The sequence below is a fragment of the Hemicordylus capensis genome, chromosome 10, assembly GCF_027244095.1.
Source record: "Hemicordylus capensis ecotype Gifberg chromosome 10, rHemCap1.1.pri, whole genome shotgun sequence".
Taxonomy (NCBI): Eukaryota; Metazoa; Chordata; class Lepidosauria; order Squamata; family Cordylidae; genus Hemicordylus; species Hemicordylus capensis.
The window spans coordinates 6,117,032-6,139,503 of record NC_069666.1 but is presented as its reverse complement, the minus strand read 5'-3'; the positions used below and the strand labels follow the sequence as shown (position 1 = coordinate 6,139,503).

The window sequence follows — 22,472 nt, the reverse complement described above, 5'->3', positions numbered from 1 at the left end:
GTGCACACCAGTGGCTCAGACCCTGGAGAGGAGAGCTTGTGGTAGCAAGCATGACTTGTCCCCTTAGCTAAGCAGGATCCATCCTGGTTACCTTTGAATGGGAGACTACATGTGTGAGCACTCTAAGATATTCCCCCCGGAAGATGGAGCCGCTCTGGGAAGAGCAGAAGGTTCCAAGTTCCCTCCCTGGCAGCATCTCCAAGATCGGGCTGAGAGAGAGATTCCTGCCTGCAACCTTGGAGAAGCTGCTGCCAGTTTGTGAAGACAATACTGAGCTAGGTGGACCAATGGCTTGGCTCAGTATATGGCAGCTTCCTATGTTCCTATGTACCCTCAATGGGCTCTTGGTGCTTGGGCCACTCATAGGGGTTTTGGATCAAAGGAAGATGAGAGCAAAGGGGCACAGGATCTCTCAAGTTATGGGGGTAGAGAGCCAGTCTTGAGGTAGCGATCACAAATCGTCCCCTTTGCTAAGCAGTGTTTGCCTTTGGATGGGTGACACTGCATGGCAACTGTCTACTGTAAGATATTTCCCTCCGGGCAACTTTTGCTCTCGCTGAACTACAACCCCCAGTCTTCTGGCTTGGGAGGATAGGAGTTGTATTTCAGCAACAGCTGGAAAGCTGAGGTTGCCGAACCGTGTCCTAGGGGATGGGGCCGTAGCTCAGCGTTAGAGCATCTGCTTGCATGCAGGAGGTCTCAGGTTCAGTCCCTGGCAGCATCTCCAGGTTAGGGCTGGGAGAGACTCCTTCTTGAAACCTGGGGGAGCCGCTGCCAGTCAGTGTAGACAGTCCTGAGCTAGATGGACCAAAGGTCTGACTCGGTAGAAGGCAGCTTCCTATGTTGCCAAGTTTGAGGACTTCTGGGGCTTGGAAAGGCAGGAAGCAGGCAGGACTGTGAATCGCCTTTTTCAGAGTCAAGGAAACTGTGTGAAAAGTGAGTATGTTTTGACAGGAGCACAAGGACGGTACAGCCCGTTCAGAGGCTAGGAGGTGCTTGGAGTACATTAGGGTGTGGGCAGTTGGTCTGCTTACTGCAGGACTGTTTGACAGTGTGGCAATTGAGCCTCGTGGAAAATGCAGGAGCACAGAGTGCAGTAGTTCTCCACGCTTCCAGGCTCCAAGCACAGTACCCCTTCCTACCTGGCATCTTGCTTGCCCAGAATGGCGGCTGACCTTTCCTTTGTCTCTAGCAGCCACAGGTAAGCAGGTTCTGCCAGGTGAAATGCTGAATAACCCACTAGTCTAGCAGGGTATTCAGAATTTCGCCTGCCGTTGCCTGCTTAGCTGACACATGGCTGCTTCTTCCTGTGATATGTAGCCGGGCTCCTAATAGATTCCACCTTAGCCAAGGAGCTCCAAGACTGCAGTCCTATGGATGCTTACTCAGTTGAGAGCAGGCACATAGGAGGAAGGTGCCTTATGCTGAGCCAGACTATTGGTGTAACAAGCTCAGTGTTGTCTACACTGCCTGGCAGCAGCAATCCAAGGCTCCAGGCAGGAGAAGCCGGGGATTGAATGCATGCAATCAGATGCTCTACTACTGAGCTATGGCCTGTCTCCTAAGAGGATTGTCTTATAGCAGACAGCACTCACATGGAGTCACTCATTCAAATGCAAACCAGGGCAGGCCAGACCCTGAATAAGGAAGGGGACAGTTCATGCTTGCTATTGCATGAATACTACTCTCTTCCATTTTGAAAGCAATAGGACTTATATTATTATTTTATTTATTTGTTGTTAAGTTTATATACTGCCTTTCATGAAAACAATCCCAAGGCGGCTTACAACAGAATTTAAAAACAAGGTTGTAAAAACGGCACAATTAAAATATTAAGCTAAAAATACAAAACAAATCTGATTAAAAATTTAAAACAAGCATAAAAACAGTGCAAAATACAAAGAACAGCAGCAGATAATCTTATAAAAGCCTGGATAAAAAGCCAAGATTTAACATGCTTCCTAAAAACTGTGATGGAGACTGAGAAGTGAATAGCCACCGGGAGGGCATTCCAGAGTCTGGGGGCAGCAACAGAGAAGGCCCTGTCCCGAGTGCACGACACCCAACCCTCTCTCATTGTCGGCACCTGGAGCAGAGCCCCCTCAGATGACTTCGTCTTTATATTTCTTTATATTTGAAATATAAAGTAAACATGCACTGGATGGGGCTGTGAGTCTTGAAATCCATCCTTTTTCTCTTCCCTCCTCCCTGCTCCACCAAAACCACACTAAAAACATTATCTTCTCCCCACCGCCAACATGTTCCAGGCCATCTATGAGTACAAAGCTAGCCGTATCTTCCAGTGAAGGAAAGCAAAGGTGCAAAATCCCAGCTCAACCCCAAGAATGACTAGAGGGTGTACATTTGCTTAGGACAGGGTTTCTCAGCCTTGGGTTCCCAGATGTTGGACCAACTCCCATAACCCCAAGTTTGAGAACCCCTGGCTTAGGACATCCTAGACTCCCAAAGCCCTGCTTTTTCTGGATATAATGTAGGATGCAGGTCTATGCCTTTAATGGCGTATATACTTTGCCGCAGTCTCCTTTCCTCTGCACCATTACTACCACTCTGGATATTTATATGCATCTTTCCAACAAAACGGTTTACATTAAAAAATGAAAAAAAGTAAGATGGTTCTCTGTCATGTGTATAGAACCCAAAATGAAGGGAGTTGTGGTCCAGCGACATCTGGGGACTCAAGTTTGAGAACACCGTAGTAAGCATTTTAAAATAGTCTTCCTGAATCCATCCACTTAGGGTCAAACTATACATGACGTTAGGGCTACGCACATGACGATTGTGCCCAGGTGATGGGGAGGAGAAATGGAAAGCATGAATTGGCCCCTCTGCTAAGCAGGGTCTGCCTTGGTTTGAATTTGGGTGGCTGACTACATGTGAGCACTGTAAGAGGTTCCCCTTAGGGGATGGGGGCCGTAGCTCAGGGGAAGAGCATCTGCTTATCATGCAGAAGGCCCCAGGATGAATCCCTGGCAGCATCTCCTGGTAGGGTTGAGAGAGGTTTCTGCTGCTTGAAGCCGTGGAGAAGCCACTGCCCATCATGAGATGGTCCAAGAGTCTGACTCTGTATAAGGCTGTTCCTTGTGATTCATGGCTTAATCAAGGTGGGTAGCAAGCATGGCTTGTTCCCTTAGCTAAGCAGGGTCCACCCTGGTTGCATATGAATATATGACTAGAAGTGTGAGCACTGCAAGATATCCTTGGGAAGAACAGAAGCTTCCAAGTTCCCTCCCTGGCAGCATCTCCAAGATTGGGCTGAGAGATATTCCTGCCTGCAACCTTGGAGAAGCCGCTGCCAGTCTGTGAATACAATCCTGACCTAGATAGACCAATGGCTTGACTATATAGCAGCTTCCTATGTTCCTACTACTATTAGTACTATGAATATTTAAATAGCACTCTTCAACAAAAGTGCTTAAAGCAGTTTACATAGAAACATGAATGTTTAATTCATATGAAGTTTCCCTGTCCCAAAAAGGCGCACAATTTAAAAGGGAAAACAAGGTCGACACCAGCAACAGCTGCTGGAGGGATGCAGTGCTGGAGATTGATAGGGCCAGTTGCTTTCCCCCGCTAAATAAAGAGAATCTCCACTTTTAAAAGGTGCCTCTTAAAAATAAACACTAGGGAGTCACCAGGAACAACCACTGGGAGGGGCACTCTGCTAGGCTGGATAGGGCTGGTTGCTCTCCCCCTGCTTAATACGGGGCAAGCCGCCATTTTGAAACAGTGACCCTTGGCCCAGTGAGCACCTTAACGAGGCCGACCTTTGCTGGAGGGGGCTGCTCATTTATTATTTATGGAGCACCTGTCCACGCTGCTTTTCCCACAGAGAAGTTCCCACAGTGGTTCTCGTGGCACAAACAAGAAGAAGATGGGTCCCTGCCCCAAAGAGGCTCCCAATCTAAAAAGAAACTCAAGGGAGACACCAGCAACAGCCACTGGAGGGATGGCGTTCTTGACACAGTTGCTCTCCCCCTGCTAAAGATGGGGAGAGCTGCCATTTTGCAAAGGTGACCTTTGGCCCAGTAAGTAGGGGGGGCACCTGAACGAGGCTAACCTTTGCCTGAGGGAGCTTCTCATTTATTATTTCTCTAGCACCTGTCCATGCTGCTTTTCCACAAAAAAGGTTCCCACGATGTTTTCCGTGGCACAAGCAAGGAGAAGATGGGTCCCTGCCCCAAAGAGGCTGCCAGTCTAAAAAGCAACCTGCTAGACACCAGCAACAGCCACTGGAGGATGCTGTGTTTGAACTGGGCCAGTTGCTCTCCCCCTGCTAAATATAAGAGAGTCACCAATTTAAAACGCACTTCTTTGGATACTTAACAAGGGTTCTTCAAAGACATTAAGGCCGTTCACACGAGCAGCCTAACCCAGGCTAGGGCAGTCCAGCCTGGTTTAGGCTGCTTGTGTGCAGTGCAAGTGCCAGGATCCGTGGGGATCCTGGCGCTGCCCCGACACCTAACCCCAGTTTGGAGCCTGGCCATTAGCTGAAGTTAAAGGCGTGCATGCGCTCTCTGCTCTCCCTGCCTTGGGAGAGCTGCCAAGTGAATGGAGAGTCAACTATTTTGTATATTTATTTAAAATGTGCCTATGTTTGATATGAGCCATTTTTGGAAGGGCTATATATGTGTACGTACACACACACACACACACACACACCCCAGCAGGCACAAGGGAACATTCACAGGTCCACACCAAAGCCCCTCAGCATCACTAATTTCGAGTATTTCAATGGCACAGCCGGCATTCTGCAGCCAAGATGCAAGTCACAGGGCTCCTTGGCAGAGGCTTGCTCCCTCTCAGCCCCAGCCATTCTCTTCCGTCATTAAGAGCTTAAGCCATGGTTCTGCGGTGGCTCCGTCCTTGCGGAATTCTCCCCGTGCGGATAATTGTCACCATGCCCCCTTTCGCCGCTTTAAAGAAGGTTGGGAAAACTTGGGTTGTTGAGGCTTGCATTGGATTATATTTTGTTATTAGTATTATTAAAAAGGATTTATGCACCACTTTTCATTAAAAAAAAAAAGTTCTCAAACTGGTTCTTGCATCATAGAAGGTAAGAGAAAACGGTTCGCTGTCATAGGAACCTAGGAAGCTGCCATATACTGAGTCGCACCATGGGTCCATCTAGCTCAGTATTGTCTACACAGACTGGCAGGCGGCTCTCCGAGGTTTCAGGCAGGAGTCTCTCCCAGCCCTATCTGGAGAGGCTGCCAAGGAATGAACCTGAGAAATTCTGCATGGAAGCTGGAGATGCTCCACCACTGAGCTCTGGCTCCACCCCTAATATATAGGCAGCTGCATTTTACATCAGGGAGAAACCATTTTATTGAGATCAGCAGCCCGCCTATACACTTCGGGCACTGAGTCAGTGCCACAACGGCCTTTTGGAATGTTGGGCAACCCGTCCCACGCCAAGTTACTCCAGTGTCACTTCAGCTAGCAAGGGAGGTGTGTGTAAGGGCACCCACGCACATGAGTCAGTCACAGCAGAGAGCACAGGATGTCTTGGATCTGCAAGGAAACTCATCGATCCCATTCCAGCCCATTGGGCAAGAAGTGAAGCACCTTTTAAAAGCGATGACGCTCTTATATTTCCCAAACGGCAACTGAACGCAACTTTGCTACACTTCGGCTGGGAGAGGCGGGCCTCGTGGTAGCAAGCATGAATTGTCCCCTTTGCTAAGCAGGGTCCACCCTGATTTGCATTTTAATGAGAGACTACATGTAAGCACTCTTAAGATATTCCGCTTAGGGGAAGGAGCTGTTCTGGGAAGAGCACCTGCCTGCTTGCATGCAGAAGGTTCCAAGTTTCCTCCCTGGCCTCTCCAGATAGGGCTGAGAGAGACTCCTGCCTGCAACCTTGTGCCAGTCTGTGTAGACAATACTGAGTTAGATGGACTAATGGTCTGACTCGGTATCTGGCAGCTTCCTATGTTTAGCAGGGGGAGAGCAACTGGCCCTATCCAACCCCAGCACAGCATCCCTCCAGTGACTACCCTGAGTTTCTTTTTAGACTGTGAGCTCTTAAGCCATCTTAATCAACCAACCATTAATTAATTTCTATGTAAACAACTCTGAGAACTTTTCTTGAAAAGCAGCAGTATATAAATATTTATTGTAGTAGTCGTGGTGGTAGTTTTAGCAAGGTGATCTCTTGGTAAAAATTCCTTTTGTTTTAAAGCACCTTCTCCTCTGCAGGGCTGGCCACACCTCACTGTGGGGTCAGGAGAAGGGCTGACGAGTGGGGTGTGGGGGTGTCCAGCACCCTGCCACATTGCTTTTTTATTGGCACGAATGCCTGCCCCACCTCACCAAACAGTAGCATGGTCCAAGATCAAGGTAGGAGGAACAGTGAGTGTGTGTGTGTGGGGCAACTGGATAGGATGACCTTTTTGTCCACCCTCGTAAAATACTGGAGGGAGAATCTGGCTCGGGCGTGTGTAGGACCTTGCATAGTATTCACACAGAATAATTCCAGGCAGACACAGAGCTCTCAACCAAACACTTTCGATGAGCAGCAGACACACTCAGTAAAGCTAGCAGACGCAGATGCTTGGCAGGTTCAACGTCTTCCAGTAGAGTTAAACATAGCAGCACGTAGGATCTGCCGGGTCGTGACGGCCGGGCCATTCCCTCGCATCAGTTCTGCATCATTTTAAACCGCGATTTCATCCCCTATTTAGATGCCTTATTTTATATACTCTGTTTCAGCCACCGCTTCTTGCATTTTTTATATTTAACATCTTATACGCTCATAATTTTTTTTTATACAACTGTTTGATAATCTCTTAGCTACCCTCTCTTCTAAGGATGGCAGCTTTATGGTATTATGATATAGCTTTGTACTATTAGAGTAGTAATTTTTAAAGCAATATAGTTTTATGGTTCCATAATTGGTTTTTATTATTTTGAATCGTGCTCTACTGTTTTGTCTTATGCTTGTCCTGCACCGTAATGAAGATGATTGATTGGCTGACAGTAGAGTTAAACCTAACTGCAGATTCACTAACAATTCGACATATCTAACAGCATGCCCGTCCGACACAGCTGCGGCCTCCCACACGATCACTCTCCCCTCCTCCTTCCTTGATCTTGGAGTTCGAACCGGAATTCCAGTTGGGAGCATGCCCGGTTCTCTTACCTGGATTTCAGTCACGGAAAAAAGCCAAAAGTCTGAGTGGGGCCATAATCTATAGGCCCATCAACACTTTTACAATGAGTGTACAGTGTACACGAGTGCAGATCTGTACACAGGTGCAGTCATTCACATGTTATGTTGAATGCAGGTAAAGAAGTGCACTCCCTATCTGTACCCTGCATTTGAGGGGCCTGTACCAGGTTCACTTTTACAATGAACCCGGGTATGGTCGTTCGCACAAACACATGTACGCGTGTACAGACATCTGTACACTCGTACAGCATACTACTACGAATATTTATATACTGCTCTTGAACCAAATAATCGGGCTTATTATGTCCTCAGATGACTGCACCCTTGCTTCCCCTCATGCTGGAAATGGCTGCCAGAACGCTCCCATGAACCCTCTCACGTCCCTCAAATCCTGTCTCAAATTCCCCAGATTCTCAGCGATGCCTTTGGCACAATTGCTTACTTCCTCACACCCTTCTGTAACTGAACCCAGGAAAAAGAAATAATTGCATCATCTTCCCGCTGCCCTTTCCTCTTCCACCACCCCTATGTGGAAGCATAAATTGTAAGCCCTTCAGGGCAGAGGACTGTCCTCTTACCTTTTACACAGTGCCACGTATATACTATAAATACTTTTTTAAACCACTGGGCAACATCCAAACTATGTCACGACTAAGTCCGGTTGAAATGGACGGGACTTCAGTGAGTCACGACTAAGTTGTCTCATTGATTCCAGTGGTGCTTAGTTATGACTAGTGAGTCTGGATGTTGCCTGCGGATTATTATACCTCTAAAAATCCATAAGAACTCCCCAGTGGTGCTCTTACCCCTGGACTTTGGGGCTGAAGCCCAGGCCCTCCAGACCCCCTGGGGGCCTGCAAATCCTCTTTAGTCTGTCCCGGATGGTGTGGTGGTTGCTGGCCTGCACTGTGCCAGGCGGCCAAGTGTGACTGTGACCTGTGCTGGGTGCTTTAGAGCCAGAGGGAGGAGTGGGGAGTGAAAGATGTGGGATGGGAATATGTTAAGTTGTGTGTTGAAATGTTTCTGCTACTGCATATTTGCATTAATATACCTCACATGTTAAAAATACTGTTTGTCATGGTGTGTGTGTGGGTGTTTTGGGGGATGATGCTTAACTTGCAGAAGCAGGGGGGCTCCAGTGGTGGGGTGGGTGGGCTCCAAAGGCCTTTAGGCCCAGGCTCCGAAATTACCTAAAGTGCACCTCTGGAACTCCCACCACTGCTGCCCCACATTGCTGCCCAACTCCCCACGGAGTCCACCCCATCATACGCCCTGCCACTTAGCTGGCCTGTGTGCATGCACAGTAGCCACTTGAGGGGTCCGTTCGGAACGGTTTTTACCAAGATGGCCCCTCAAACGGCCACCGTGCATGTGCATTGACCCACTGAGTGGCAACAGGGGTGGACTCCACGTGGAGCGAGGCAAGGCAGCAGGGGCGGGACATCTTTAAAAAATGTTAAAGGCCTAATCTGTTTCCTCCTCCTCCTCCTCCCCACACTCACACCCACACCCCAGCCACCACTGGCAGCACGGGGGTGGCAGTCCTATCTGCTCGGTGCCTCCCAAGGTTTGGTGCCTTAGGCAACCGCCAACCTCGGTCCGCCTACTGCAAGGGCAGGCCATGCCAATAGCACCCTTTTGCTGAACATTTGGCAAACATGTTCGTTTCTGTGGAACATTTGTCGGAACTACGCTGGGAAAGACACAACGTGAACATACGCCGAGCAAATTTTGGGGAGCAAATCCATATCAGTTTTCACTGCAACCGGTTCCTAATTTGGGGGCCACTTCTCTTTTGAAATAGGGCTGCAGCCAGCAGGTGCCGTTTAGTGATTTAAAAAACTGGTTGATTTATGGGCTGGTCCTGCTGGAGAGACTTTGAGGTAGAGAGTGTGACTTTTTTCCAACATAACTGGAAAGGCATCCTTTTGCCTGACGAGAGAGACGAGTCTGTCTTGCTGTGCTGGTCTGGAGTGTCTGCAAGATTCTTACTACTTCAAGGCCTGTAGGCAGGGCAGTGCGGTAATCTGTACTATTAGAAAAAGAAAGAAAGTAAAAACCTCAAGCAAGACATTCAGGCAATCCATGTAAATTATGGAAATGTGTCTGTGTTCTTTTCTGTTTGCATGGTGCCTTATGTTTACTGTTCTCCCCCCCCACATCATGTATTCACCTAAAAATGCAGAAGACCTCTGTGATGGTTGAAGTTGTGGGTTTTTGAAATCTGCTGAGAGTTCAGTAGAGTCATTATATGATGTAATACCAGGCAGCTGTGTTTTTTAAACATCGGAGTAACTTATTTGTGTGTGCGTGTGTGTGTGTGTGTAAATTAAAGTGTGCCGTCAAGTCGATTTTGACTCCTGGCGCTCACAGATCCCTGTGGTTTTCTTTGGTAGGAGGGGTTTTACTATTGCCTCTTCCTTTCAGCATCTTCCTATATTGCTGGTGCCTGATATAGTACCAGCGGAGATTCAAACCAGCAACCTTCTGCTTGTTAGTCAAGCATTTCCCTGCTGTACCACTTAAGGTGACGTGTGTGTGTGTGTGTGTGTGTGTGTACACACACACACACACACACACACACACACACACACACACAGAGAGCAATTCCTAGGGTTTCATCACAACTCCAGCATCATGCCAAGAAATGAAAGCCAAAGCAAAGATGTAGATTGGAGCAAGTTCATTTATGAATAGCCCTGAAAACCCTATAACATCCTGACAACTTCCTTTCTGATAGCATCATTGGAGGCTGTGATCAGGGGCAAATGTGAACTGTATGTTGGGGAAATAAGGAGCTGCTTAACTCTTTGCTTGTTGTTTTTTGACCCCAAATCCCCCTTCCTTCCAACTATTTTCCAAACCATGGTTGAAAATATAGTGAACCCTGTATTATTATTTTTTAACCGTGAAAAGCAACCTGGGTTGTAGCACAGTAGCAGAGCATCTGCTTGCCAACAGAAGGTCACAGCTACAATCTATAACCCCTCCAGGTAAGGCTGGGAAAGACTCTTACCTGAAAAACCGAAGAAGCCGCTGCCAGTCAGTGTAGACAATACTGAACTAGATGGACCAAGGGTCTGACACAGTGTAAAGCAGCTTCCTATGCAAAGTTCAGTTCTTATAGTTACTGAGGATGGGGTTGTCGCTCTGTGGGAAAGCAGCATGCAGAAGGATGCATGCAGAAGGTCCCAGGTTCAATACCGGACAGCTTCAGGTAGAACTGGGAAAGATCCTTGAGTGCGAAACGGTGGAGAGTCAGTCTAGACAATACTGATTGAGACGGGACCGATACTCTGACTCAGTATGAGGCAGCTTCTTATGTTCCTGTGAATTGACTGTGCGCTTCGGACTGCAGAGGGGGGCTCTCAGGGTTAGATGCTCCTCCATGCCCAGGCTTTAAAAGTGGTCTTGCAAGTCCTGTTCTCTGGCCATGATATATTTCTGATCGAGGGAAGCCAGGGACAAGGGTGTTTGCTCTGTGGCAACACTGCAGCTCTGAAACTCACTTCCCAGGGCAGTCTACCTGACTCCCCCATTCGCTGCTCTTAAACATGCGCATTCACGTTAGATGCAATTTTTTTCCTGCCAGGCCTTTCATATGATGAATATGACAAATATTTATATACTGCTTTTCAACAAAAGTTCCCAAAGCGGTTTACATAGATATGAATGGATGGATGGACAAATAAATAAATAAAATGGCTCCCTGTCCCCAAAGGACAAGCTGAAAAAGAAACGTAAGATAGACACCAGCAACAGCCATTGGAGGGATACTGTGCTGGGGTTGGGGTTAGATATTATGAGTTGCTCTCCCCCTGCTAAATAAAGAGAATCATCACTTTGATAAGGTGCCTCTTTCTCATTTAGCAGGGAACTAATCTTTACTCTTTCATTACAGATCTTTCTAGTCTGGTCATCTTAGCGGCAACTGAATTTATTGTATTTTATCTTTTTTTTCTGTTCCTGTTCCTTTTCCTTTTCCTTCCTTTCTTCCTATTTACCACCCCATATAAAATCTCTGGGTGGCTTACAATTAAAACCCCAAAATAATTAAAACCTAAAATCATATTTAAAAACTTTTTTAAACCACTGATAAAACTTTGATACATTACAAAGTAAAAGCCTAATAAAACAGGTGTCCTCTCAGAAATCACTAAAAAACCAGCCAGAGATGCGGAGGTTCTGATGTCATTTGGGAGCCCAGGGGCAACCCAAGAGAAGGCTTGGTTTTGGGTTGCTACCAAACGAGCCAGTGGTAACCACAACTGGACCTCCCCATATGATCTTAATAGATGGTGGGGTTCATGAAGAAGGCTCTTTCTTAAATAATTCATGTTCTAAGCCAGCCAGTGAGGTGTTTTAAAAAAATAACAGCCTAAAAGGCAGGATATACATCTTTTCAAGAAAGACGTCAAGTCAGAGGTTCTCAACCTTGGATCTCCAAATATTGTTGGTCAACAGTTGCCATCATCCTCAACCGCTGCATTATGATGGGAGTTGTAGGCTCACAACATCTGGGCGCTTTCCAGATTACACCCTGCAACGGGGTCACAGTGGATCTCGGAAGTGTGCTTCCGCACTTCCTGTGTTGTGACACCTCAGTCCCTCCGCTGACAGCAGGGTGCCATTCACATTTCCGATGCTTTGTTTCAAATTTAATCTCTGCGATATAGTGCTATGACCTCATGTATCTGGCGTAAAACGGTTGCTGTTTTTTCGGGTTGTTAGTTTCCGCGAAACTGCTCCTACTGTTGTTTACGTTTCAAATGCAATTTGCCTGAATGGAAGCATTTTGCTGCTGTTGAGCAGCTAGCCTGGAAAACGCCCTGGTGACCCAAAGTTGGGAACCACTGTGTTAAATAACTACTACAAAATGGCAGGCAGGCTTGATATGCATGGGTTTGTTGTTGTTTGTTTTTGTAGGGCTAATTTATCTTCTCTCCTTACCCAACCAGAATGGCAAATATACTAAGAACACTGAACGGATGGTTTTGGTGGGAGAACATCTGGCTTCCTGAAAACTGTTCATGGTCAAACTTTGAAGACCGCAATGGATATGTTTACCCCAAACCACAACAGTTATACGTCACAATTCCGTACGCCTTTGGGATGTTGATTATCAGATTCTTTGTTGAAAGGTGAGGCACTGAGATTTTATTTTAGCTTACTTCCTGTCCTCAACTTAAAGTATACAGATGGAAATATTATTTTGACATGGAAAACCACAGGTTGGGAATCCCTGTTCAAACCTGATAGATTTTTTGTAGCCTCCAACACAAAAGTGTAGGATATGCAGACAGTAGTGCAGAAGGAGGAGAAACTGGTCCATCGTGCTGATGGCAGATGTCCCTTCCACCAAGTCTATTAGAACCGTTTGCATGTTTTAAGCGGAGGCAGGGCGAGGGAAAGAAACGCTCACCCTTTTTGTCTTTCCAGATGTATTGCTGCCCCTTTCGCAAGTGTTTTGGGTATTAAAAATGCAAAACGTGTCAAACCCCAGACCAATCCCACCCTGGAAACATTTTTCAAAGAGGACACAAGAAAACCCTCACCGGTAAGGATTTTTTAAATAAAAAAAAACAAAAGATAGTTCTTTGGGGCAATCCCCAATCTCACAGTAATAATGCATGCTTGTGTGCACACCCTCTTTCTCTGCAGGGCTGACTTGGGGGTTATTGGTGCCCTACAAGTCTGATTTTAGCAGGGTGTGGGAGCACTTTCGCTAAGCAATGTGGGCTTACTAGTGAGGTTGAATTATCAGCATGTGCCGATGACTAGCAAATGACTAGCCCGCGAAGGATACAGTGGGAAAAAGTTGCCAGTCTCTTCTCGAGGGGGGGGAGGCAAAACTCAAATACTCCAGAGATTAAAAGATGCTGTTAATTTGGAAATCCAGTCTGAGACCATTTCTGTGTGGAAATGAATGCTGAGGCAGGCAATTCATCTTCAAGGGAGGGAGTGCAGCTTAAGAGGCTGGCTGTTTATTGGGGGCTGAGATGCAAGGAGAAAAGGCTGCTGTGTATTTTGGGGGTGCAGAATGTACAGGCCTTTTGGGGAGCAGGGTGCAGCATTGCATCTTACATTCTTACTCCCCTGCTTGGTAGTATTTCAGGGGTGCAATACAAGAGCGAGAGAAAGAATAATTGGCAGGGCTACATTCTGACACTCTTTATGTGCCCTCCAAGAATCAATGCCCTAGGAAAACTGCCTAGGTCTGCCTAGTGGGTGGCCCGGCCCTGTTTTTCTGCATAGAAAGAGGATGGGAGTTGTAGGCTGGCAATGTCTGGAGACCCAAGGCTGGGACCCCCGGGTCTAAAGAGCACCCACTTGCCTCTGTGACGGACATGCCTCTTTTCATTCTGCCCGTCTCCCGTGGGCTTAACTTCTCCTTCCTAACTGTTTCTTCCAGCGAGAGAGTATGGTCACTCCTGCTTCCCAGATCACACAAGACTGTGACTCAGTAGCCAGCCCACCAGTTAGCCCACTGACCCCAACAGACTCTTCTTCCAGATAAAAACCAGGGCTAGGTCTGTTATGCCACAGGATACGTAATCTTTGCCTTTTTTGCTCCACTTCTAACTTCTGTGCCACTAACTTCTTTCCCCTGTCCCCCCTCCCCACCCCACCAACAGTCAGAGATACGGAAATTGTCCAAAAAGTGTAATTGGTCTGTGCACATGGTGGAAAAATGGTTTAAGCGGCGACGAAATCTAGAAATCCCGACGGTGCAAAAGAAATTCCAAGAGGCATGGTAAGAAGGCCCTTCTTTTAAAAATCATGGTTAGCTTGCAACCATGGTTAGAAATAATAATAATAATAATAATAATAATAATAATAATAATAATAATAATTCGATTTCTATACCGCCCTTCCAAAAATGGCTCAGGGCGGTTTACAAAGAGAAATAACAAACAAATAAGATGGCTCCCTGTCCGCAAAGGGCTCACATTCTAAAAAGAAACATAAGACACACACCAGCAACAGTCACTGGAGGGGTACTGTGCTGGGGGTGGAGAGGGCCAGTTACTCTCCCCCTGCTAAATAAAGAGAATCACTACAGTAAAAGGTGCCTCTGCCCAGTTAGCAGGGAAATGAGAAATGTTAGCAGGGAAATGAGAAAAATGTTTTGAGCTAATCATCGTTAGCAAGAATGCAGGGTAATGCCGACCATGGTTAAACTTTAAAGGTGAAAAAGAGGGGAAGTTCACGTATTAAAGGAGGGAGGAGGAAGGACTGTACATATTAATGGGGCATTCCCAATATCCTAACCATAGTTAGGAACCTCTATAGCTTTACATCTGAACCATATCTGGGGGTCACCGTATCTTAAGAAGGACATTGTAGAACTGGAGAAGGTGCAGAAGAGGGCGACCAAGATGATCAAGGGCCTGGAGCACCTTCCTTATGAGACAAGGAGACATGATAAAGGTGCATAAAATCATCCATGGAGTAGAGAGAGTGGATAGAGAGAAATTCTTCTCCCTCTCACATAACACTAGAACCAGGGGTCATCCCATGAAATTGATTGCCAAGCAATTTAGGACCAACAAAATAAAGTACTTTTTCACACAGTGCATAATCAACTTGTGGAATTCTCTGCCACAAGATGTGGTGATGGCCACTGGCTTTGATGGCTTTAAAAGGGGCTTAGACAAATTCAGGGAGGACAGGTCTATCAATGACTGCTAGTCTAGTGTATATGGGCCACCTCCAGCCTCAGAGGTAAGATGCCTCTGAATACCAGTTGTAGGGGAGCAACAGCAGGAGAGAGGGCATGCCCACACCTCTTGCCTGTGGGCTCCCCAGGGGCCTCAAGTGGGCCATTGTGGCAAACGGGATGCTGGAATCGCTAAGCCTTGAGCCTGATCCAGCAGGGCTGTTCTTATGTTCTTGTGAGTGTGTTATTCAAGTTAACAGATTGTTCTTACATCGTTTTATTTTTGCAGTTGGCGATTTGTATTCTACTTCTCATCAACAGTTGCTGGATTCATATTTCTCTACGATGTAAGCTAAATCGCAGGTGGATGGCAGCTTTAGCATGACTAACATCTAATCCTGCACACTGTCAAGACTTTTGCTGAGGCTTGCAATGTCTTTTAAAGTTAAGGCCAAAATGAAATGTAATCTCCAAATTTATCAACAGCTTGTTGAGCAGCACTATTGCTGTTAGGGTGCCAAAAAGAGTCATCATTGTGAGTGGGGACTTATGTGGCTTTTGGATTATGAAGAGAACCAGGCCTGGAAAACCCTAACAATGAATGAGAGATGTGTTACGTAGCAGCTAAAATTCATAGCAAATTATTGTCACCACTTCTGCTCTAAGATCAGTAGAACTCTTCCGCCCAAGAGTCAATAACTGCTTGCCTTTATTAATACTGAATGTTCATATACCTCTTTAAAAGTGTACAAATGCTTTACCACAATAAGGATCTGACTTCAGGCAGTTCCACATGTATAGCTTGCTGGTTAGGAACATAGGAACATCTCCCGTGGAAGGCCCCTTCCCCAAGGAATGCCTCACCAGATGGCCTCAAGGTTTCAAACAGGAGGCAGAGATACACTTGTAAAGGGCTTTGTAGGTTAACACCAGCACTTGGAATGGAGTCTGGAGCAGTGTTCCCTATCACAGGGATTCCTAGCTGCTATTGACTACAACTCCCAGAATCCCCAGCTGCAATGGCTTTTGCTTGGGGATTATGGGAGTTATAGTCCTGGAGAGAATCTATCTATGTGGTCACTAAGAGTCGACACCAACTTGACAGCACTTAATCAATCAATCAATCAATCAAAGTCAACAACATCTTGGAATCCCTGCTAGAGGCAACACTGGTCTGGAGCTACAGAGGAAGCCAGGGAAGCATTGAATTGGGGAGATCCTTTCTTTTCCTCTTTCCTTTCTCCTTTCCTGGGACTTTTACTTGCAGCAGGCTTTACCGCGAATTTACTGGGAGGCTTTAATGCGAACTTGAAGTTGTCCCAAAAAACTGCCACAAATAGTGGATTTGTTTACCCCGGATATAAACTGGGCTACACTTAGAGTTGTCATGTCCCCCAGAATTCTGGGTCTCACCCTCTCATCCAGATTGCTTAGCCCACCTGGATTTGCCCAGATTTCAGCTTTCATTTTTAAAAAAAGTGGGTGGGGGGGAGCTAAGCTCTAGCCCTTGTAAAAGTGGAGTTATGGAGCAAAACGTGCAGTCACTCTTCTGCTCAAAAATTATTTTCAAGCCAATTTATATAATATGCAAATTAAGCTCCCGGATTTGGAAAGCCAGAATATGGCAACCCTACGTCTAACGTGCAATGACAAACCCTAACTCACAGGGACTTCGGGGTAAATCTGGCCCATTTGTGAACATACCCCCTCCATTCCGGAGGGGATGCGAGTTAAAGGGCTTTCAAAGCCCCGTGTGAAAAACTTCACTTCCAGGGTGGGGAGGGAGGGGAGGGCGGATGGCTGATGATTTGCTTTCAAGTACTTATTATGATGTTGTTGTTTTTTTAAAAAAACCACTATGTATGGGGGGAAAACCTTGGGAAATGTGTTGTAAATGTATATAGATGTCTTTATCTGTACTTCAGAAACGGTCAATAGATGTCTTTATTTAAACTTAAAAACATTCAGTTTTTTTTTTAAAAGACGCTTTCGCCATGGCGGCCAGCAGTCTAGCTGCTGCAATTTGACTTGGGGGGCTGTTTGCTGCTGGCGGGTTCACAGCTCAGTCCCTTTGCCACCGTGCTGCATTAGCTCTGGAGTCTGGAAAATGATGGTCTGTCTCTGTCTGGTTCTGTATTCCCCCCAGAAACCCTGGTTCTCGGACATTTGGGAGGTGTGGAACAACTATCCCTTTCACGTGAGTGCTGGTTTCTCTTGGCTAGCTCAAGGTCTGGGGTGGGGGCTGCTCGGGGGCTTGGAATTGGGACAGTAGCGGGGCCTCCCCCGCCATGGGGTGGGTTGGTGGGGAGACTGTGGGAGCAGCTCCTCCTCCGACCCCGCTCCTCATCGATGAATTCGGGGTGTGTGTGTGTTTCTCCTTAGAGATGGTTGCAAGCCTGTGACGTCACGGGCTTGTGATGATCACAACTGCGCAGACGCGCCTCGCAGTAAGGCTTTTTTTAAAAAAGCAGAGCTTTGGCAGGAAGGGCGCAGGGTGGCTCAGCTGCCGGAGGCTCCCGGACCGTGGAGGACTGGACCAGGTCCCCAAGGGCCGGGTGTTATTGCACCTCTGGCTGGGATAGACCCTTTCTTGAAAAGGGTCCTGAAAAGACACTGCCAGTCAGAGTAGACTGTACTGAGCCAGATAGGCCAAGGGCCTGACTCCGAACGGCAGCTTCCTAAGTAATACTATGCTTTGAGGATGGCACTGTAGCTCATTCACAGAGCACCCTTAGCATGCCTTTGACTTATGAGTGCAATGGCTGCTGTAAGATATTCCCCTTAGGGGATGGGTCCATCGCTTAGTGGAAGAGCATCTGCTTTGCAGGCCGGAGGTCCCAGGTGCAATCCCTGGCAGCATCTCCAGGCAGGGCTGGGAGAGACTCCTAGCTGGAACTCTGGAGAGCTGCTGCCAGTCAGTGTCGACAGCCCTGATCTGGATGGACCGACAGTCTGACTCGGTATAAAGCAGCTCCTTATGTTCCTGTCTCCACCCCCACCCACCCCTGCCTCATGCACCGTATGCTCTCGTGGCCTAAGTAGTCATGGATTCCTTTCTCCCTGCAGCCATTGCAGCCATCTCAGTACTGGTACTATGTGGCCGAGATGAGTTTCTACTGGTCGCTGATACTGACCATTGGGATTGACACCAAGAGGAAGGTGAGTCTCAGCAATAATCATGTCCCGTGAGTTTGCTGGGGGGGGGGTGTCACTTGGATTTGGAGCGGGGAGGGAGGCTGAAGCCCTTCGAGCCTTCCCACCATGGTCTCAATCCCCTCCAGTCTGTTTCTTCCACTTTCGCTATTTGAACTAGAGGATGGAGGCTTAGCCCAGTGGTAGCGTGCAGAAAGCGTGCATCTGCTTAGATGCCTGCAGGAAGTCCCGGCTCCAGGGCGCTTTCCAGATTAGCCACCCAACTGCAGCAAACCTCGACTGGCTGGCTTCAGTCACTGGTATCTCCCCCTCAACCACCGCCCCTGAATTCCCTGTCATGAATTCCCTGTCATTTTTTTGCGGTCATGCAAATATAAATGTGTGTGTGTGTGTGTGTGTGTGTGTGTGTGTGTGTGTGTGTGTGTGTGTTGCAGATCTTGTCATCTGGAAAACATCCAGGTTTTCCTCCTACCTTGTTTCCACACAACCCAAAACCGAGGGCACACACAGCTGTCAAACGCGGGCAGGACACCGTCTTTGATTGTGTGAATGACCTGAGCACTGAGCTTCTCTGCTATTCCAGTGCTCTCTTTTATCAACCGAAGCAATGATCATGTGCCTAGGCTACAGAATGGCGTGATGCTGGAGCATACCGTGGTCGTGGGTGGTCCTGGTGGACGCTGGTACTGATGGCAACTCCGTTTTTATATGGCTTTGCAGCAGATGGACCAGCAGAGGGCAGCATCCTTTCCACTCACACAGCTGTTTGTGGCACATCTGTTTCAATGCTTCTCCCCACTGCCTCCTGGTTTCCCTCTTTTTATCCCACTTGTTTCAAGCAGGAACTTTTCTTTCTCCTCCTCAGGACTTTAAGGCCCACGTTGTCCATCACTTTGCAGCCCTCGGCTTGATGTTCTGCTCCTGGAGTGCCAACTATGTCCGCGTGGGAACGCTGGTGATGATTGTCCATGACACCGCCGACATCTGGCTGGAGGTAAAAGGCTGCTGGGTGCTGAAGGCATGTGTGGTGCTCATTGGGCGATGCAGAAGGTCCCAGGTGCAAACACTAGTGTTCGGATCAGGGATGACTCCAAGGGTTAGCAAGGGGTCGCTCCTCGCAAAATACTTCCCCCGTCCCCCAGACTGGAACTTTACAACAAAGAGCCAGAGGATACCTGCATAGTATATTGTGGTCCTACAGCCTGAATTAATTCTTTGAACAACGTCTCATTCGCTCACTCCTCTACCCCAGAACAAGCAGCAGAAGCCAGTGCAGCCAGATAGGGAGGAGATTCCTCCAGCCCCCCAGGAGTCAAGCCAACCCCTTCGCTTCCTTCCTGGCCGGGAACTCAGCTGGGTGAGACCATGGGTGCAGGGGGATGCAGGGCCATCTCCCCTGCAGAGTTCAGTTGCCCTGGTACCGATCTCTCTCTCCACTCTGATCTTTCCTGCTGCCTGGGCTTGGACAGGATGAGGAAGCTAACCTGGAAAGCAAATTGGCAATATCTTCTAAGAGGAACCCGGCCCATTTTCAGGATAATTCTGGGACCTTAAGTGGTGCAGTGGGGAAATGCTTGACTAACAGGCAGAAGGTTGCCGGTTCAAATCCCCACTGCTACTATATCGGGCAGCAGTGATATAGGGAGATACTGAAAGGCATCATCTCATACTGCATGGGAGATGGCAATGGTCAACCCCTCCTGTATTCTACCAAAGACAACCACAGCGCTCTGTGGGCTCCTGGAATCAAAATCGACTTGACGGCACACTTTACCTGGGACTGTCAAGCAAGCTTTATTATTAAGTTAAACTAGCTGGGCCGGGCGCAGAACATCTGTGCCTCCGCTGGCCCGCTTCTCCCCCCCACCCCACCTGCCCGTGTGGTTTCTGGCTGGCGGGTGGACTGGAACGCCAACCCGCCATCCACCCACCCCCATCTGGTGGCTTCCTGGGGTTTGGGCCGACCCGCCACTGCCACCTGCTCCCGGCGGCCGGGCCAGCCCGCGCCCACCTGCTCCCACCACTGTCTGCTCCCTCCAGCCGACCGGCCACCCACTGGCAGGAGCAGCCCGCTTCTTTGCCCACACATGGTTTCTGGCTGGTAGGCCGGCCAGAAAGCCGGCCCGTCGCCAGCTCCTCCCACCTGCTCCCGGCAGCCGGCCCACCAGCGGCTGCATCCTTATTTTCTCCCCGTCCCGTTGCTAATGGGCAGCTGCTCGTGAACTCTCGTGAGAGCTGCCACGCATGGGACTAGCGATGGGTACGCCTAGGAGAAATAAATATATAGATTAGCAACGTTTATTACCTTATCTCTAGAAGTATCTTACAGCAAAACTCTTGCTCCTATAATAATGTTTCTTTGCCACCCATTCACTCCCCCTGAGCTAGTTGTTCTAGAGTTGCCCCTGGCTGGCTTTAAAAAAAAATCGTTCAGAGAACAGGAGATGCTCTTTACATGTGGGTTCCATTCAGCAGAACCCTCACAAAGGCCTCACACAGTGGTATCTGAGCACAGTGGTCCTTTTTCATGAGGATGTACATAGGAAGCTGCCTCATACTGAGTCAGACCCTTGGTCCATCTAGCTCAGGACACTGACCGGCAGCAGCCCTCCAAGGTTTCAGGCAGGAGTCTTTGCTAGCCCTACCTAGGACTAGCAAAGGGAGAGCCAGCGTGGTGTAGTGGCTAGAGTGCCAGACTAGGACCGGGGAGACCCCAGTTCAAATCACCATTCAGCCATGAAACTAGCTGGGTGACTCTGGGCCAGTCACTTCTCTCTCAGCCTGACCTACTTCACAGGGTTGTTGTTGTGAGGAGAAACCTAAGTATGTAGTACACCGCTCTGGGCTCCTTGGAGGAAGAGCGGGATATAAAATGTAAAATAAAATAAAATAAAATAAAATACCTGGAGGTGCCAGGAACTGAACCTGGGATCTTCTTCATGCAAGACAGATGCTCTACCACTTAACTATGGTCCTTCCCCAATGGGAAAATCTGCAGTGCTATATCAACTTAATCTTATGGTCTGTGCGTGATAGTTTTGGCCATTGTGACTGGGGAGGATGGGAGTTGTAGTCCAGCAAGACCTGGGGACCCAAGGTTGAGAATCCCTGACTTAATCCACTTGTTTGGGATTTTAGGCAGCAAAGATGTTCAACTATGCTCACTGGGAGAATACCTGCAGCACCCTCTTCATAATCTTCTCCATCATATTTGTCATCACACGGCTCATCCTCTTCCCCTTTTGGTGAGTTGCATTGGGCACCAGCCAGCTGACCGGATCACCTTGATACGCTCAAGTGCATTTTGGTGTTTACTGTTCTAGTAACAATCATTCATTCATTCATTCATTCATTCATTCATTTGATTTCTATACTGCCCTTCCAAAAATCGCTCAGGGCCGTTTACACAGAGAAATAATAAATAAATAAGATGGATCACTGTCCCCAAAGGGCTCACAGTCTAAAAAGAAACATAAGACAGACACCAGGGTTAGTACTTCTTCATTTGTTATTCTACTGGTCCATTTAATCTTGAGCATTCTTCTGAGACACCACATCTCAAAGGCTTCCAGTTTCTTGTGTGCTTCTTTCTTGATAGTCCAGGTTTCACATCCATACAGGAGAAGAGACCAAGCAAAAGTCCATCCATTTCTACTATTATTATTATTTATTCAGTATCTATACTGCCCTTCCAAAAATGGTTCAGGGCAGTTTACACAGAGAAATAATAGTAAATAAGATGGCTCCCTGTCCCCAAAGGGCTCACAATCTAAAAAGAAACATAAGACAGACACCAGCAACAGTCACTGGAGGGATGCTGTGCTGGGGGTGGAGAGGGCCAGTTACTCTCCGCCTGCTAAATAAAGAGAACCACCACGTTCAAAGGTGCCTCTTTGCCCAGTTAGCAGGAGTTAGCATTTAGCATTTATGCTGTACGTTAGTGTGTCTAAAAATTCTTCAGACATAGAGCTGATTTAGCATCGTGGCTTAGAGGACGAGCTACAAATCAGGAACTTCTCGTTTTGAATCTCATCTCTGCCAGGAATGTACCACTACAGATATGTATAGACCGCTTTACAGTTTACGAGGTAGCCTTTGGCATGTTGCTGTTGCCCAGGCTTGGCAGCAAACTGGGGGAAAGCATTCTTATTCACCTTTACAGCATTGCTGGCAAAACAGTGCTTATAAACGCTGCACAAATGACATACAAATGCAGAAGCGCTATAGAAATGCTAAGTGTTGTGGTTCACTATACATTGTAGCATTGCAAGGATTGCAAGAAACCTGCAGAGTAGGTCAAGTTTTTCCATCTATAGTAAATGAAAGGCTAAGATGGAGAGCAGGGGATTTGAGGCCACCTGGCAAGTTCATGGCACAGACAATGTTCCGACTTGATTTCTGCCTCGTTGTGTTAGGCCTTGTCAGGTAGCTGAGCCATGGGCAGTGGTCCCTAGGGGGCGCAAGACC

At 47.7% G+C, this 22,472-nt stretch overlaps 1 protein-coding gene across 2 annotated transcripts in view; it reads left to right on the top strand.

Moving 5' to 3' along the window:
• CERS3 (ceramide synthase 3) overlaps window positions 1-22,472 on the top strand; it is a 49,772-nt gene that overhangs the window by 3,477 nt on the left and 23,823 nt on the right. For both annotated transcript variants that reach the window (XM_053271773.1, XM_053271772.1), the window contains exons 2-9: window positions 12,151-12,333; window positions 12,632-12,749; window positions 13,828-13,946; window positions 15,142-15,199; window positions 16,999-17,049; window positions 17,919-18,011; window positions 18,871-18,999; window positions 21,144-21,250. In XM_053271773.1, coding sequence (XP_053127748.1) covers window positions 12,152-12,333; window positions 12,632-12,749; window positions 13,828-13,946; window positions 15,142-15,199; window positions 16,999-17,049; window positions 17,919-18,011; window positions 18,871-18,999; window positions 21,144-21,250 — 857 coding nt within the window. In that variant the 5' untranslated portion in view covers window position 12,151. The remainder of the gene's footprint in view (window positions 1-12,150; window positions 12,334-12,631; window positions 12,750-13,827; window positions 13,947-15,141; window positions 15,200-16,998; window positions 17,050-17,918; window positions 18,012-18,870; window positions 19,000-21,143; window positions 21,251-22,472) is intronic.